This window comes from Chrysemys picta, chromosome 9, assembly GCF_011386835.1.
Source record: "Chrysemys picta bellii isolate R12L10 chromosome 9, ASM1138683v2, whole genome shotgun sequence".
NCBI lineage: Eukaryota > Metazoa > Chordata > Testudines > Emydidae > Chrysemys > Chrysemys picta.
The window spans coordinates 4,160,166-4,177,850 of record NC_088799.1 but is presented as its reverse complement, the minus strand read 5'-3'; the positions used below and the strand labels follow the sequence as shown (position 1 = coordinate 4,177,850).

Below are 17,685 nucleotides of genomic sequence, written 5' to 3'. Positions count from 1 at the left end.
AAGGTTTAAATGATCAGCAGCAGAACCCCTGACAGCACAGGAAGAGGCCAAGTCCCTCCTTGGGGTAACTCCACTGGTGTAGAGATGCACTAGTGACCGGGACTCCAGGAGGGTTCACCGAGCTGATAATCAGCGGGGCGGTTTGTCAAGGAGGCATTAGGGGTAGGCCTTTGGCAGAGGTAGCTGCATTGGCCGCATTCAGGAGCAGGAGAAGTTCCAGGCGACCCCATCCCCTCTGTGGATGGTAGAAGGCATTATTGGGAGTGGAACTCAAGTTAAGATTGTGCCCCCGTAAAGTTGGGTGGCAAAGTAGCTCTTTCTCCTCATGGCTTCACAGTAAAAACAACGAGGAGTCCGGTGGAACCTTAAAGACTAACAGATTTATTTGGGCATAAGCTTTCGTGTGTAAAAAACCCACTTCTTCAGATGCGTCACAGTGTGTCTCTGGTAGATAAACTAATATTGCCGTCTTAACGAGGGTCCCATCCACCCTCTATGCTAGGATTGTGGTAGGATTGCATAGGAGTTACCCAGATACTCTCCCTATCTCCTGTCAGCGTTTCCGAGACACCTGTCATCAAAGCATCAACGTGAGTTCACATGTAGGCATCTGAAGAGCCATCCAGTGTACGAGCCTCTCTCAGTATACTTTTCACAGCTTCATCCCAGCTAAGAATTTCCCTTAGATTCAAAGGGTCTGCCCCCGGAGTCTCCAGAGAAGGAAAGCAGAGACCTCGCTGACTCCGTTTTCTAAAGCAGCCTTTAATCTTTGAGCTGTTTACATGGCTAGCTCAGATGACACCCATATTGCACTAGGGAAAGTCCCAGTAAAATTCCCCTCCTCTCACCATCAGTCTGTGATTTGTTTGTGTGGTTGTTTTAGAACTCCTGGAAATTTTCATTTCAGGCAAGCAAAATTTCAGCTCATTTGGCTACCAAATTAGAGCAGGGCAGGAGATAAACGGAGATAAAATTCCTCTGTGTTGAAACAGACGTGCTCATTGGAGAAAGGGGGGGAGGGAGGGCTCTCTGATGTTTGCATGCATTTTAATTTTGATGCCTGACCCAACTCCTCTTTAAAGTATTTGGCATATTTGTAATTGATTTCAATGGGAGCAAGACTGATGGACAGAGAGTTTGGTTTTGCATCAAGGTTTTTTTTTTCGGGGGGGAGGTGGGTGCTATTTTGAACATTTTTTGTTCAATAGGAAAGTTCACTCTTTATTCTCTCTCTTTTCTCTGGTGCTGAGTCATGGAAGTGAGAGAACTTGTAGGCGTTTTAGCAGCAGAGAGAGTAATATTGTCATTTACAGACAGTTATGCTTTCCAGAAAACTTTTTTTTTTTTTTTGTGGGTTACAGAAGTGATTAATCTGCTGCTGAATCTGACTAAGGAGATTTTCTGTTTAAGAATTTTTTTTTTTTTTAAAGAAAGAAAATCTGTTTCCACTTATGGGAAACAATGCAGTAGGGATTTTTTTTTTTTAAATTGCCACAAACAAACAGACAACAGAATGTGTCCTTTTCTAATAATACCCTCTGTTTCTTCATTCTTCCAGTCTCTTTCCTCGCCTCACGGAAAAGTCCAAGAGAAGTTGATAGGGATAAAACCAATAGAAATGTAAAAGAGTTCAGTACTGCCAACCCCAGCTGTTCGAAAATTCACGTCAGGCCATGCAAAATCATGAGATTAAAAAAAATATAATGATTTAAAGCCAAAGAAATATACTGAATTGGGGGTTCATTTTTTATTTTCCTTCTGACTTTTGACTATTTAGAGCAGTAGTTCTCAATCTTTCCAGATGACTGTCTCCCTTTCAGGAATCTGATTTGTCTTGTGTACCCCCAAGTTTCACCTCACTTAAAAATACTTGCTTACAAAATCAGACCTAAAAATACAAAAGTATCCCAGCCACACTGTTACTGAAAAATGGCTGACTTCCTCATTTTTGACAGATCATTATAAAATAAATCGATTGGCATATCAATATTGTATTTACATTTCAGTGTATAGTGCATATAGAGCAGTATAAACAAGTCATTGTATGAAATTTTAGTTTGTACTGACTTTGCTAGTGCTTTTTATGTAGCCTGTTGTAAAACTAGACAAATATCTGGATGAGTTGATGTACCCCCTTGTTAATCATTGCGTATACCCAGGGGTACACGTACCCCTGGTTGAGAACCACTGCCTTAGGAGTCACTTTGGGCACATTGTCAAGCTTTACTCCACAACCTTTAGAACGAAAGAAAGGAAGGAAAGAAGAGTCTCAAGTCATCCTGTGACTCCGGGATCTGGGGCTTTAAGAAAAACACCAAATATTATTAGACTTGCAACAAGAACTGGAAACATTGACTGGGTTTTATGGCAACTACTCTAAAATCTATAGGTCCATATTCTCAGCCGGTGTACATGAGTGTAGCTTTTCTGACCTGCAACAGTTTACATGAGCTGAGGATCTGGCTCATAGAATGAATACAGAATCATTCCTTTCTGGGTGGTTTGTTTTTTTTCCACCATCTTGTAGAATTGCTAAGCAGGCCTATAACTCTGTAGGATGGTGCAGAAAGCCTGTCGAAACTCCAGAAAAATCCCTGTTTTCTATTACATTCAGTAAGACTTTTTTTGCAAGGCTTTGGGGTGGATCTCACCCCTGTGCAGAGAGCCCACGCAAGATTATGGAGGGCTCGAGCCCTGCTTTAATCTTGTGTTAATGACTTCATTGGCGCACAGGGCCTCGTGCCGTTCCTCTGCACTGGGACGAACATCGCTGCTTGCTATGGACGGCTCACCCAAGGAAGAAGCACATGGTGAGGTGGCTGAGCAGTGGGGGGGTCTCCGCCCCTTCTTGGGACCCCCAGAGGCCAGCACTGGGCCTGCGTACTCTGTGGCTGAGCAGACCAAGTCGCTTCCTGGGTGGTATCAGAGAACATGTGTAGTGACTGTTCCGGCCCACGGGCAGGAGGAGACGTAAACAGGCAGCCCCTCACCCTGGCCCTAGGGAGGCTTGGGGGATAGGGTCAATTTCACCTGTACACACCACCTGGCAGAAATTCCAACCTGACTCTCCAAGCCACCTGGGCTGCCTCTTTCACTGATCTCTCTTCATTTTAACCCTTTGATTGCTTTGGGTCTTATTTCTCCTGTCCCTGCTCCTGGTACAATATCCCTGATTTTTCTCCTCCCTCCTGTCCGTTGCCTTCTGTGGCTGACCTCTCCTTTCCCCCCGCCTCCACTATAGCGCAGCCCTGATCCTTTGGCCTTCGACAAAACCCGCTTTGTGCCATTTAAGTGGAATATTGATTTTTACATCACCTGCCCTGTGAGGCTTTAAAAATGACAATTTTCTGTAATGTGGTTTCTCTCTAGCTTTTCGGCAAAGGTGAGCTTTGGGCGCGGGCAGCTTTCTTGGTCAGGGCAAGAGAAGCTGTGCTCTGCTGCTACCTCTTTTCTCCGGCAAACCACACTTACAGCTGTACTTGTAAATTCAAGGGACGGGGGGCGGGGAATTAATCTGCTTTAACCTTCGTTTTTTACAATTCCACAGAGATGCCCATGACTCATTTAGAGAATTCAAAGAGTCCACAAGGACTAGAATTACATTTCTGAAAGCTTATCGAATAGCATTGCTTTGTGTTTTAATGACTGGTCTCTCAGTGAATTTTTATGGGTTGTAAGTAGGAGAGATTCATTGACTTCTTAGGATGCCAGGAATTTTTGACATGTGCATTATTTTTTTTTTTTAAGAAAAATTAAAATAAATTAATGAAGCAGGAAAAAACACGAAAATCAGTTGGAGCTAGAGAAGGTTCCAAACCTAAGGTTTCAGAGTAGCAGCCGTGTTAGTCTGTATCCGCAAAAAGAAGAACAGGAGTACTTGTAGCACCTTAGAGACTAACAAATTTATTAGAGCATAAGCTTAAGCTTCCAAACCTAAATTCTTCTCCGCGACTCAGACCTGGTGTTTTGCTTTGGCCCAAGACAAACGTACATGAAAGCTGCAACGCTTGGCTCTGGACCCCGTGTTTTTCAGAGTTTTTGGGTGTCTTTGGATGGGGCCTGTCTCTTGTTTGAACATTATGGTAGCCAAGTTGCTCAGGTAGCTAGAATCTCTACTCTGTTAAGTCCCAAAGCTTCTTCCTCCGGGCTAGAAAGTCATTGTTTCAAATTGTGAAGTTTAAAATGTCAAAATCAGTTAGGCTATAAATCCCAGTAGCCATCAGTATGTATTTATACAGCTACCACGTGAATGCATAATTTAGATGTCATTGTCAATAAATAAATAAATAAATAGATAAAAATAGTAGAAACAATATACATTGATGTAAAAGAAATGGAGGGTGACGAGAATTTCTGTCTTAAATTGGACGGCGTGTTTTGAATTCCATGTGCAAAAGTGTTTTGTGTAATTGTATATGGGTCCCTATAAACGGTTGACCTAGAGAGATTCATTGTTAGATATCATTGCTATTATGCATTCGATTCACTTCTCAGAGGTGCTGCAGTCTGATGCCAATGCAGCCTATATTTAGCATAGATTATAAATTCCATTTGCTTTGGTTTGGGTTACAGCAATATGAAAAGAAGAGATCATTTTTCCTGTTCACTTTTCGGCGGCGCATGATAATTATTACCTAGAGGAGGTGTTATTTCTCTGAGGTTCATTACAGTTTGCATAGAAACCTGCAATACATTTTGGGGGGGAGGGGAAGGGGGATTTTTAAATGTATTAACCTTCCAAATGTGTAGGGAACAAAGGGCCAGGTTCTGCTCGGTTACACCCGTGTAAAACCAAAGTAAATTGAAGTCAATGGATTTACTTTCCATTGACACTAGTGTAGTTGAGCTCATAATCTGGCCTGTGGTGTCTTTTTAAATGTGACCCAGGTACTGTAGGTATTCTAGAATATTCTAGCCCTTAGCTAAATTCCACCCTGATACTTTTAGCTCAATCAGTCGTCGTGAAGCAAAAGTCTTGAGATCTGATTTTGATTTAAGAACAGTATAAGTGAAGAAAATTATAAATCATTACTGAATAGGGCTCATTAGGTCATCATTGCTGAAGTTTAATTGACTTCGTTTTAAAAAAAACCGCTGAGCTGGGAGAAGTGCAGTGTGTAAAGAAACCTGGTATTAAACTAAGGCATGATATTAAGTTGTCTGGAAAAAAGTTGATTTTCAGAATAAGTAGTCACCTCATTCAGCAATATGCAGCAACATTGCTCTTGCATTCTGGAGACAAATGGGAAGGAGCTGTTGGGTTTTTAATATTAGAATTACAATCGCCTGTGGGTGGATTTTGTTTCCCTGGGTAGATTTAGGAAAACTAGATTAATTGATAATGCAATTTCCAAGTGAGCCAAGCCTAGTGAGGCAATGAATCCATTATTACTTTACATAGATGTTTTAGGTTGATATGACGTCTGGAAAACAAAAGTACCAGACCAGATGCTACATTTCTATCAAAGTAATGTGTCTTTAAGTAAATACCTTATTAGCAACAAATTGAATAATATAGCCCATTTCTATGAAATTGTTAGGAAATGACCCTAATTCCCATTTAATTTAATAAAGAAACAGTGTTCTCTGTAAGTATCTAGATAGCTTTTTAGTTGAGTATCACTGTTTGATAGATGGTATTCTGTGCTGTAACAAAATTATGCTTCTCTTTCATTTTCCAGATTTGTTTTAACACTATTCTGGATTTTAAATTTAACATGTTATGGTGGGTCAACTTGCCCCATCAGTTCCAGAATGTAATATATGTATGGGGGGAGGGGGAATGTATATAAAATATGTCTGTCTGTAAAAACATATGCATATAACTGAACATGTGGTATGGAAATTATATATATGGGGATGAAACTAATATACATATATAATATGGTTTCGTCCCCATATGTATAAGTTCCACACTGCATGTTCAATCATATGTATATGTTATATGTTGTTTACACACACACACACACACACACACACTCTTTCAAATCAATTATACACCTCTACCTCGATATAACGGTGTCCTTGGGAGCCAAAAAATCTTACCACGTTATAGGTGAAATCGCGTTATATCAAACTTGCTTTGATTCACCGGAGTGCGCAGCCCCGCCCTCCCCGGAGCACTGCTTTATCGAGTTATATCTGAATTCGTGTTCTTTCGGTTCGCGTTATATCGGGGTAGAGGTGTACTTATGTACTTGGAAGCTGAAATGATTGTGGACATTAAAATTCTTTAACCGGCTATGATAACATAGACAGAGCTGTTAAGTAAAAGAACACCCTTTACACGGGCAGTGGGCTAGAATCAAATGGAACCATCTGACAAACTACTCTAATCTGGTTTGCTGGCTGGAAATCATCGGTCAACAGAAAAGGTGGGTGTTCATGCTGGGTAAAAAAGAAAAAAAGCGGCTTCAGACGTCTCCTTGTCATTGTATTTTTATGTTGCTATTTTTTGCAAAGGCGCCATCGTTTCTCTCTCGTCCTAACCATTCATGCTAGTAATTCAAATCATTTTGTAACTCACTGTCAATATTGGCAGATGAGCGGTTCACTAACGTGATTGAACTTTAAGAAAGCAGATGTTACATGAGCACAGACTAGTCCACTGCTGCTTTTACTCTTCTGCACTCCTGTTTGCATAGAGTGCAAGAAAATATGGAGAAGAGGAATAAAAACAGATGGTTGCGCAGGAAGTGACGAGACAACATCATCATTCAGATTTTTTGTGGAAAGATGATTTTTTTAAAAAGTTGGGTTAATTGGCTCTTTGAGTTTGAAAATATGAATACATTTAAAATGAAGTGCAAGCGATATTACAAATAAAGGGAATCCTGAACAAGAAATATGAAATTAAATAATAAAAACCCAAAGCAAGTGCTGTATGAGTATATATGTATATCATCATCTTCATGTGGGTAAATACACATCATTTTAATGCCATATAAAGTTTAAAAGGGGTGAAACCAACAATGTTCTATAGAAGTTGCTCTTTACAAAAGAAACCTACAGAATTTAGTGGAAAATTATTTCATTTTTGTAATTTTTTTGGGGGTGGGAGAAGGGTTGAGAAGAGATGGGAGGATGACTCTTCTATAGAATTGAATATAGAATTCTATGCCTGCTATAGATTTTTGTGGGATGGCTTAAAACCCCTAAAGAAATGCTATCATTTTCTATTAAGTTCTACAGTACGGTTCCAGAAGGGTTGTGTGGGTTTGGGTGTCTATTTTATATCTATACATCCTCTCACTTTCTTAGTATACACTCATTTTCTGTAGCTCATATGGTCATTACAGAGTCATAGGGATAGCTGCATTTTCGGTACATTCCTTTTCGCCCTCATCATAACTATGAACTACAGTATCTTGAATCCTATTTTCATTCAACTATAAATATCATATTGTAGCAATCAGAGGAAAAGTTCATAAGTCGGAGGATGGCTTAATAATGATACTTTAAGTATATAAGCTTTGCTATGCTTAGTAATAGCGTCAGTCATAAAATACTTCTCTTACCAATATTTTGCTAATATCTAGGGGTGGGGAGTTTCACCTGTGGCTGCCAAAGCAATTACTTGCCTATGCCAAGCAAGGTACAACATTCGTTTCTGAACATCGTGCTGCTGTGAGCCTCCTTGCATTGCTAAACTGACATCCTTCTGCAAAAACCATGTTCCTGAGCTTGTTTCTCCATTCCTCTGCATGTACTGACTTGTTGTTCACGTGGCATCACTTCATCCCGTTTGTGGTCATCTGTTCCTGGGTTGTATTCAACAGTTCTGCCTTCAGAGCTGACTGGGGGACTCTGGCATGCCAACTCTTGATGTTTACTGTTGAGCCCGTAAGCCACAAATTCAACAAATGTAGAAAGCCATTGCCGCACAGTTCTGGAGTCCAAAATGGCTCTGTTTTCTCTTTGCAGTCATAAGGGACGGAAGTTATTGGAATATCATGAGATGAGTTGATGAAAGGTTTAGTTGTTTATGGTCAACAACCTTTGTTGCATTTTGGCCAAGATCTATCAAGATATTTGTTTTTATGTGGCAATGTCATGCATTCCTGTAGATAATTTATGGTAGATGGCTCAGCTCAGCTAAGCCAGACTGGTGGATTTGCGAGACAAGTTCATTTTAATCATAACAAGATTTCTCAATGAATTAAACTAAAGCGATGTCCTTTTTTGTCTATCAAAGTTAAAAGTATTTAGGCCAACTGTTTGTGTTTTGTAAAAGGTGATAGCACCTTGGTCCCCTATGCTGTTCAGTGGCTAAAATATTGCTTTCCCGGGCAAAGTTTGAGATCTGACGATTTAGATATGGATGGTAATTTTAACACTAGTAATTCCATGGTCATTAGGTCAGGTTACTTATCCAAATTAATGTATCCTCCCTTTGGAAGCCATGCCATCTCTCACGTAATCTTCCTCATTCATGTCAGGTGATAGTTTATCACCCAAAAAGCTCAAAGCAGTAATAGTCTTGTGGCAATGTTTTCTTGGGACCTGCAATTCCATCACAGGGGAAAACAAATGAAAAGTGAATCTGGACCCAAAGAACATAAGCTCAGTTCATCCCTGGCATAATGCTACTGACCATACCAGATGTATGCTGGGAATGAATTGGATCCGTTGATGAAGTTACAGTGGTATCCTGATAGGCTTCTACGCTTCTTAGATGTACCTGAGATCTCCAGAATGAATGCAATGCTGTAAATGGAAGACTGATTTGCCCACATCATTTGGTCCATGTGTTGAGCGTAGAATTAAGATTTTTGTCTGTTTTTGCTCTGCACTTGTAACTTGCTGAAAGTTGTCCTCCAAGATAAAGTGCTGGAGGCCTGGTTGTTGTCATCCTCCTTCCTCCACACTTCCTTCCTTACGTTTCAAGCTAGTGTCATGTCCGAGTCCACAAGAAATTGTTAAAGGAAACAGTAATGACCATGCTGATTACTCCCCGTCCAAGCCACCTGAATTCTGTAGCAGGTGCAGAGCGGGGCAATGGGGGAGAAAGAAATAAGATTGAGAATTATCTAGTGCTCCTCTGGTTGCTTCATGGCATATGCAAAGCCTGGGCCCCTTCTTTTCAATCCAGCCTGAGACAAAGACTATTCGACTTCTCCATGATTGTCTTTCAGTGAAATGTCTGGGAGTACTCCTCAAATATCTGGCTGCTGCCTGGGTAGCTAGCTATTAAAGCTGTATCCACACAAATACAGCTGTACCATATGAGTGCAGCTGCTGATCTGTGTACAGTGCATGCCGTAAAGACATTTGCATTTCTTGGGAATGAAATACAAATTTGCAGTGGGATCTTGATAGAGAATAAGTCAATCTACTGGATTAACACGTTTTATTAGACTGTAAATTCTTTGGGCTGGATTTTTAAATGTATTTAGGAACCTAAGGATGAAGATGGGACTCTTTAAAATGAGACATCAAAGTAGTCTAAATTTAAGCATGCATAAATAACTTATATGACAGTCAATATTCACGTAGACCTTTAGGCTTTGGAAATGCATCCTGGTAGCCCTAAGAAGTGCAAATAGGCAACTTTGAAAATTGAGCTCCTTGGGACAGCCTGAACCCTTTGTACAACCAACACTGTATCATCTTGATCATAGCATATCAGGGTTGGAAGGGACCTCAGGAGGTATCTAGTCCAACCCCCTGCAGAAGCAGCACTAATTCCCAACTAAATCATCCCAGACAGGGCTTTGTCAAGCCTGACTTTAAAGGTCTAAGGAAGGAGATTCCACCACCTCCCTAGGTAACCCATTTCAGCGCTTCGCCACCCTCCTAGTGAAAAAGTTTTTCCTAATATCCAACCTAAACCTCCCCTACTGCAACTTGAGACCATTACTCCTTGTTCTGTCATCTGGTACCACTGAGAACAGTCTAGATCCATCCTCTTTGGAACCCCCTTTCAGGTAGTTGAAAGCAGCTATCAAATCCCCCCTCATTCTTCTCTTCTCCAGTTCCCTCAGCCTCCCCTCATAAGTCATGTGCTCCAGCCCCCTAATCATTTTTGTTGCCCTCCTCTGGACTCTTTCCAATTTTTCCACATCCTTCTTGTAGTGTGGGGCCCAAAACTGGACACCATACTCCAGATGAGGCCTCACCAATGTCGAATAGAGGGGAATGATCACGTTCCTCGATCTACTGGCAATGCCCCTACTTATACAGCCCAAAATGCTGTTAGCCTTCTTGGCAACAAGGGCACACTGTTGACTCATATCCAGCTTCTTGTCCACCGTAACCCCTAGGTCCTTTTCTGCAGAACTGCTGCCTAGCCATTCAGTCCCTAGTCTGTAGCAGTGCATGAGATTCTTCCGTCCTAAGTGCAGGATTCTGCACTTGTCCTTGTTGAACCTCATCAGGTTTCTTTTGGCCCAATCCTCTAATTCAGTGGTAGGCAACCTATGGCACGCGTGCCGAAGGCGGCACGTGAGCTGATTTTCAGTGGCACTCACACTGCCAGGGTCCTGGCCACAGGTCCGGGGAGCTCTGCATTATAATTTAATTTTAAATGAAGCTTCTTAAACATTTTAAAAATCGTATTTACTTTACATACAACAATAGCTTATATATTATAGACTTATAGAAAGAGACCTTCTAAAAACGTTAAAATGTATGACTGGCACGCGAAACCTTAAATCAGAGTGAATAAAGGAAGACTCGGCACACCACTTCTGAAAGGTTGCCGACCCCTGCTCTAATTTGTCTAGGTCTCTCTGTATCCTATCCCTACCCTCCAGCGTATCTATCACTCCTCCCAGTTTAGTGTCATCTGCAAACTTGCTGAGAGTGCAGTCCACGCCATCCTCCAGATCATTAATGAAGATATTGAACAAAACCGGCCCCAGGACTGACCCTTGGGGCACTCCGCTTGAAACCGGCTGCCAACTAGACATGGAGCCATTGAGCACTACCCGTTGAGCCTGACGATCTAGCCAGCTTTCTATCCACCTTACAGTCCATTCATCCAGCCCATACTTCTTTAACTTGCTGGCAAGAATACTGTGGGAGACCGTATCAAAAGCTTTGCTAAAGTCAAGGAATAACACATCCACTGCTTTCCCCTCATCCACAGACCCAGTTATCTCCTCATAGAAGGCAATTAGGTTAGTCAGGCACGACTTCCCCTTGGTGAATCCATGCTGACTGTTCCTGATCACTTTCCTCTCCTCTAAGTGTTTCATAATTGATTCCTTGAGGACCTGCTCCATGATTTTTCCAGGGACGGAGGTGAGGCTGACGGGCCTGTAGTTCCCTGGATCCTCCTTCTTCCCTTTTTTAAAGATGGGCACTACATTAGCCTTTTTCCAGTCATCCGGGACCTCCTGCAGTAAGTTGTTTAAAAACGCTACAGCACACTTGGAAATCTTCTCACTTAAGTCCTCTATGCTAGTTAATCTTTAGAAATTCTCTGCCTAATGGCAGATGAAATTTGAGATTTTCTTCTTCTTTTTTATTGCTTCTCTTTGTGTGTTGTGTACGGGAGGTTGAATGGTTTTTTACATATGCAACTTACGAAGGGTCCATAAATTCTATAGTGCCCCTCTTTCCACTGCTGTCTGGGGTTTGGTAGCAACTCATACGAGATTGGTAATCTGTGGGATAAGATTTTAGCCTAAAGTCGAATGAAGCCTTACTGTAGACCACCCTGGGGGTCCATTCACTTCAACAAGAGCTGCATCTGCCTCCACTAAGGCTGAAATTGACTCTTAGATTATAGAATTGATTCTGGGTGAAATTCATTCTCATGCAGAAAGCTCAACAAAAGCTTGGGAAACCAGTTAAGACCAATTTAAAAGTGACAAGCAAAGGAAATTTTTAAAAATTGCATTTCTTCACTTTTCTGCTTCTTCCTCTATATAATGAAAGCAGGGAAAATATATAAACTTTTCAAAAGAAAAAGAGGAAAACGAGGTGAATTTTAAGAACTTTCCCACCTTTTTTTTGGTTGTCTTGGATCATCACCAAAGATGTCCTTTCATGAGGCAGTGGGGTTAAATAGGTCTTCACCAAAACAAACAAATGTTTTACACACATGAAACCTAAAATCCCCTCAGTCCATTGCTCAGTTCTTGTTTCTCTAATTCTGCATTTGTCCACTGAGTCCCAGGGACAGGCCTGATCTCGCAACTCATCCATGGCAGAGCTGTGAACAGAACCAATGTCTCTTGAATCCCAGTCCTGTTCACACTGGATTCAGAGGACTTAAGCCTTCAGGACTGCTGGCCTCACTCTGCGCTTACCCCTCCCTGCAATCACTCCAGATTCACACCAGCATAACTGAGAGCAGAACCAGGCTTTATATGTGTATATTGGCATAGCTCTGTATTTTCCTTTGGCATTAGATCCGGGGCAATGTGTCTTGCTTTGGGAACTCTTCCATGGGAGTTGCTTTTAATCCATCCCTTTGCACTGCTTTCTGTGTATTAAAAGGAGCCTCCTTATCAGCGGGCAGGATCTCATGAACACATTTCGGAATCCTCTCCATTTCAGAGCTCTCTTCTTTTACAGGAACCTTTACAGCTATGCACATTGACTCCCCTCTTATTATTATCCAGCAATTGCTTTTGTTTAAGGCAGTTTTTTGTAGAGTCAAAACCCCAGAGAAAAGTAAAATATCCTGCTTGGCAGTTCTGTTCTGTTGTACGGGTTTTGCCCCTGCTCTGCTATTGCCATTGTATAATGTGTAGTCTCAGGTACATTCCTGCTTTACTTAGCCGTTTCTGTGGCTGTGCAGCTGGTGCTATAAAATCCTATTTCCATTTAACCCTGGCTGCTTGTTTTTACCAGCTGTCTGGTTCCTTCTTGCTGGTGATAATATTTTTCTCCTCTTATTGTTCCACAGGGCTCTGGGTTCCCCACCGGCTCCCCGGTTACTTCTCCCCCGGGATCTACTCCGGTTACTGGGCACAAGCGGATGATCATTCCCAACCAGCCGCCTCTCACTGCCACCAAGAAATCTACTGCCAAGGCACCGGTGCAACCTGGTGCCCCGCCCGCCCCAGTCCCAGTGACTCCTGTTGGTACACTAAAACCTCAGCCGCAACCAGTTCCAGCTTCTTATATCACCGCGTCCACTCCCACCCGCCCGGCGTTCAACGTACAGGTGAAAACAGCCCAGCCCAGCCCTCACTTCCAGCCACCTGGCCCACCGCCCGTTCAGTACGGGCTGGGTCCAAGCCAATCCTACGCTCCTCAGCCAGCCCGGCCCCCGGGGCCAGCACAGTATGTTCCATCTCAGCCTCGTGGTCCTGAGTATGGCTACGCTCCCCAGCCTGCACGTCCTTCAGAGCCTGCTTATGGCTTTGCACCTTCACAGGGGCGGTATCAAGATCTTTACTACCCTGCAGGCCCTGGATATGGAGGAAGAAATGGCTCGGAACCATCCTATGTGCCACAAAACACCTGGAAGCCCGAGCCGGCCTATCCCACAGCTAACACCATGGCCCAAAATCCAGCTGGGCCGTACCAACCGCCCAGCACAAAGAAGACCTACATTACGGATCCGGTGTTAGCACCTCCTCCGCCACCCATGCAGCCAAAGGTAAGAGAGAGACAGCCACTCTTAGGCTTGGTTTTGCCCATGTGTGGTTTTTCAGTCTCGTTAGTTATTGAACGGCGCTCGTCGAGATGCCAGCGCACTGGTTTGAAGACACGTTCGCTGTTTTTTCAGTCATGTTAAGCTCACTGTATTGCGCTAATGGGATTGCCAACTTCATCTTTGTGTCCTGTCGAGGTAGGGCTACAGAGGGCACAGAAAGCCGCCAAGTCTGGTGTCAAAGTTCTGGGGTCTTAGAAATTCCACCTTTCCTGTGGGGTGACCGTGTCTCATTTCAGGAAGGCAGTGATATTCCACAGAATTCACCCTGCAGGGGAGAGGAATTTTAAGCTCTGAAACTTTAAAACTCATCATCCCAATTAATAGGACATGTAATTATGTGGCCTCATGATGCCCTGATCTTTCAGACCTGCTTCTCCTAAGATTGATTAAGAGATTACTGACAAAGACTTGGGATCATGTACACCGTTGGGTCTGTTTTGTTCTCCAGTTACCAGGGGGGAAATTATTCCTGTCCATGTGCTTAAAGCTGGGGGGGGACAGTGTTGTTCACTGAATGTGGTTTAAGAGATTCTGTGCATCATTGCTTAAAGATCCTTACCCCTGAAACCACACAAAAATGTTTTCCTACACCAAGCTTGGCGACCGTGAAAAGCTTCCGTGTGTGCTGCCCATCCGTTCCAACCAGTGTCAAAGCAAAGGAGCCCTTCAAAGAGGCCTCTTAATGTGAAATTGACTAGACAAAGAAAGTTAAACTCACCCATCTGGTTTCACTGCTTAGACCTTGATCCAGAAACCAGGTCTACACAAGCAGAGTCCCATTTCCTTCAAAAGCTGTTCCTGTGGATACAGGGGCCTGGCTGCGCAGATCCAGGTTCAGGATTGAGGCCTTGGTGAGGTGTTCGAAAACAGCGTCAGCGGTGAAAAGTAAATACATTTGTAAAATCTAAGTTGCTGTTGCCACAGGTAAGAGATAGTTATTCATGTACGTGGAGCCAAATTCCACCCTCCGTTGTAAGTATGCATTTGGATTTTATCTTGGCGGTGTGCTATTAATACGAGTGCTCTAACCTCCCCACAACGGGAGTGGTGCCTGTGTGCATTCATTGCTTTGCGCTCGCCAAGGCCTGAAGACAACTGGGCTCAAATCCCGCGCCAATGAAAGCATCGCTGTCAAAGGCTACCTCGATCTGCCTCAGTGCAGAACTTGTCTCTAGCCTTTTAATGCTGAGAGAAGAATGCTAAATAGTTACAAAACAAAACACAAAAAGCTCCTCCCATCGACCTTACCCTCGCTCGGTCCACCCAGCCCTTTTTAGTAGCCAGATTTCATTCCAGTTTCCTGAATTCAGGAACTATTCAAAGCAGGGAAGCTCAGTGTTTCTCAAGTCAGGATAGACAAAACAACAAATAAAAGTCCTTGAAATACAGTCTGCTGGCAACTTTACTAATTAACTTTTTGTCTTCCGCAGAGCTGTGAGCACAGGAGGGGAGGGGACTCTGTATATGTCACATGTCTGATATTAGGTAGAGCTGATGTTGTTTTTTTAAAAGTATTGTACTGCTTGGGCCAGATCCGTCGCTGGCGTAAATCGGTGCGACTCCATTGAAGTCAGTGGGATGACATCCGTTTACATCAGCTAAGGAGCTGGCCCAACCAGTATAGAAGAACCATAGCGCAGTGTCTCTATGGAAGCATAACTCGCTTCTCACCACGGACAGCGTGAGTCTTGCAGCCATATTTGCAATACAAAGCTGGAAGGGACAAGACAATTTAGCTTAAGTTTATATTTATAATGTAAAATCATTTCTTCTGCAAAACATCCTTTCCACTTATTGATACATAAATCCCTTTGGGAATTTCATTTCCTTCGTAGCCTGCCGAAGGCACGTTGCTATCCAGTTTCAGCATGGGCACGACCGCTATCCTGAATAGTCGTGGAGGAAGCTGCGCATTACTTATTAGTAAGAAGCAGGGTAGAATTGATGGAGATCTCCCAGGGTAATAGGAAGTGTCCAGTAAATACACCCACCCCTTTGGAATGTTTTGTCATTGGCCATAAAAGCAGCATTGTTTCACTAAACTGCATCTTCTCTCTCTCCTTTCGCAATCTGGGTTATTAGGATGAACCAACTTTTTGGAATGAGTTCATATCAAGGAAAAGTTGCTGAAAATGTTACAGCCATGACATCCATTGGAGAAATCGCTGTAGCTGGTTTTACTAGATACACAAGGGATCTTAGCTTGTTTACTCTCCATACACTTGTATGGCACATTTGTTTGAGGTTTGTTTATAGAGATCTTTAATTGAGTAAAATGAGTATTAACCTAGGGTAAGAAACAGACATTAATTAATGTCTCGTAAAATGGAATAAGACCTGTCGGAATCTTACTCCTTTCAAGGGAATGACCCAGACGATCTGAGGGCATAAAATCATTTTTAAATGTTATTAATACTAGTGGATTCTTAATATAATGTACTTGCAAAACGAAAGGGGTGTGGTAACAAATCCAGCGACACCCAGAAGTGCGTGGTGTTCAGCTCAGCTGTACACCATGGCCTAGAACTAGAACGGACTGAAATTTTTCATTCAAAATGTGTCGTTGTTTTTTTGATGAAAACGGCTTTTGGTTTGCAACATGCCTGGGAAGAGGATCACGGCCGGTGGTTCTGTCTCTGACAGCCTGAAGCAGGAGCAGGCAATGTGCCACGTGCTAATCATGTTGAAGTTGCGGTTGATCCAAAGCAAATCTAGCTTGGTATGGGAACAAACGGAAAACCCAAGACTGTGCTGTTCCTTCAAGCCCACGCAGAACAATGAGTTGCACTTAGGAAGTGAAAATGCCAAATGAGTCGGATCAGTCCAAGTGTGTGTTGAATTGCCTTTTGTAGCAATTCTGTTAATTTTAATGCCCAAGTCATAATTAGGAAATGAACTAATGAAGCATATGTCCTCATTTAAACCTTAATATTTCACTAGGGAATTCCTGCCTCTCTCTCTCTAATCTGCTTCATATGTCGTGGGGATATCCATATGATCAGTTGCAGAACCATGTGATTAAAATGTGGAACCTTGTGACAAATACCATTTATCACATGATCCTCCATTTTTCCCACTGCATTCTGCCCCCTCCTACGTAGAGTCAGATTCGAAAACATCCCTGTAGGTAACTCCACCCCACTCATAGGTCACGGAACAGAAGACCATAATGAGTCACTGACCACTGATCAGCCACAGGCCACTAATATTTTGGCACAAAACTATCCGCAGTGGAAAACACAAGCAGTAGCAGACAGTCTCCAGCACAGAGAGTCCTTTGAAGCTTATGCCTTGGTCATATCAGAAACAAAGAAATCCCACCACTTTGCCACTGTAGCCGCCAACGGACATCCACACCGTACTATTCCAGGCCACTAATCTCCTTGTTAAACCGTAATGCCTTCGCTCAGTTCCATAGCCCAGCACCTCGTGCTATGATGAACTATCCGCCTGTTTCTCAGAGACTTTCTGCCACCTAGACAGCCTCTTGGGACACCAGCAACCATATAGCAGACCCAGGCCCAGGAATGTTACACCTTGCCTTTCCAAATCTGGCTCTTTCACACAACTGTAAGTCCTGGAAGCACTGCAGGGAAACCAACTCACCCCCTGCGGCTCTGATCCAGGCTATTCTTGGCTAGTGAAAGTCAGTCCTGGCTCCTACTAACTGAGACTGTGAATACTTCCTTCAAGAAGACAAGCTACTTCCTGCCTAAAGCACTGTCTAATCTAGTCAGTACTTAAGGAAACCTTTGGACAACACAGCCAACCTCTCCACGTACCGCCCAGTATCTAACCTTACATACACAGGCAAGCTAATGGAAAAGCTCATCAAAGGTTATCTCCTGCTCCACCTTAGTGCAGCCAGTACCTTGCACTCCTCCTGGTCAAGCGTCAAATGAGGACGCAGAGGAGGGATGGCAGGAAGACATGAATTAAGATCATAGAAGATTAGAGTTGGAAGAGAACTCAGGAGGTCATCTAGTCCAACCCCCTGTTCAAAGCAGGACCAACCCCAACAAAATCATCCCAGTCAGGGCTTTGTCAAGCTGGGCCTTAAAAACCTCTAA

General features: G+C 43.0%; 1 protein-coding gene across 20 annotated transcripts in view; it reads left to right on the top strand.

Moving 5' to 3' along the window:
* LPP (LIM domain containing preferred translocation partner in lipoma) overlaps positions 1-17,685 on the top strand; it is a 438,751-nt gene that overhangs the window by 266,626 nt on the left and 154,440 nt on the right. For all 20 annotated transcript variants that reach the window (XR_010590535.1, XM_065557534.1, XM_065557541.1 and 17 more), the window contains one exon: positions 12,860-13,558. Coding sequence is in view for 19 of the 20 variants with exons in the window: in XM_065557534.1 (XP_065413606.1) it covers positions 12,860-13,558 (699 nt within the window). In the remaining variant the exon portion in view is untranslated. The remainder of the gene's footprint in view (positions 1-12,859; positions 13,559-17,685) is intronic.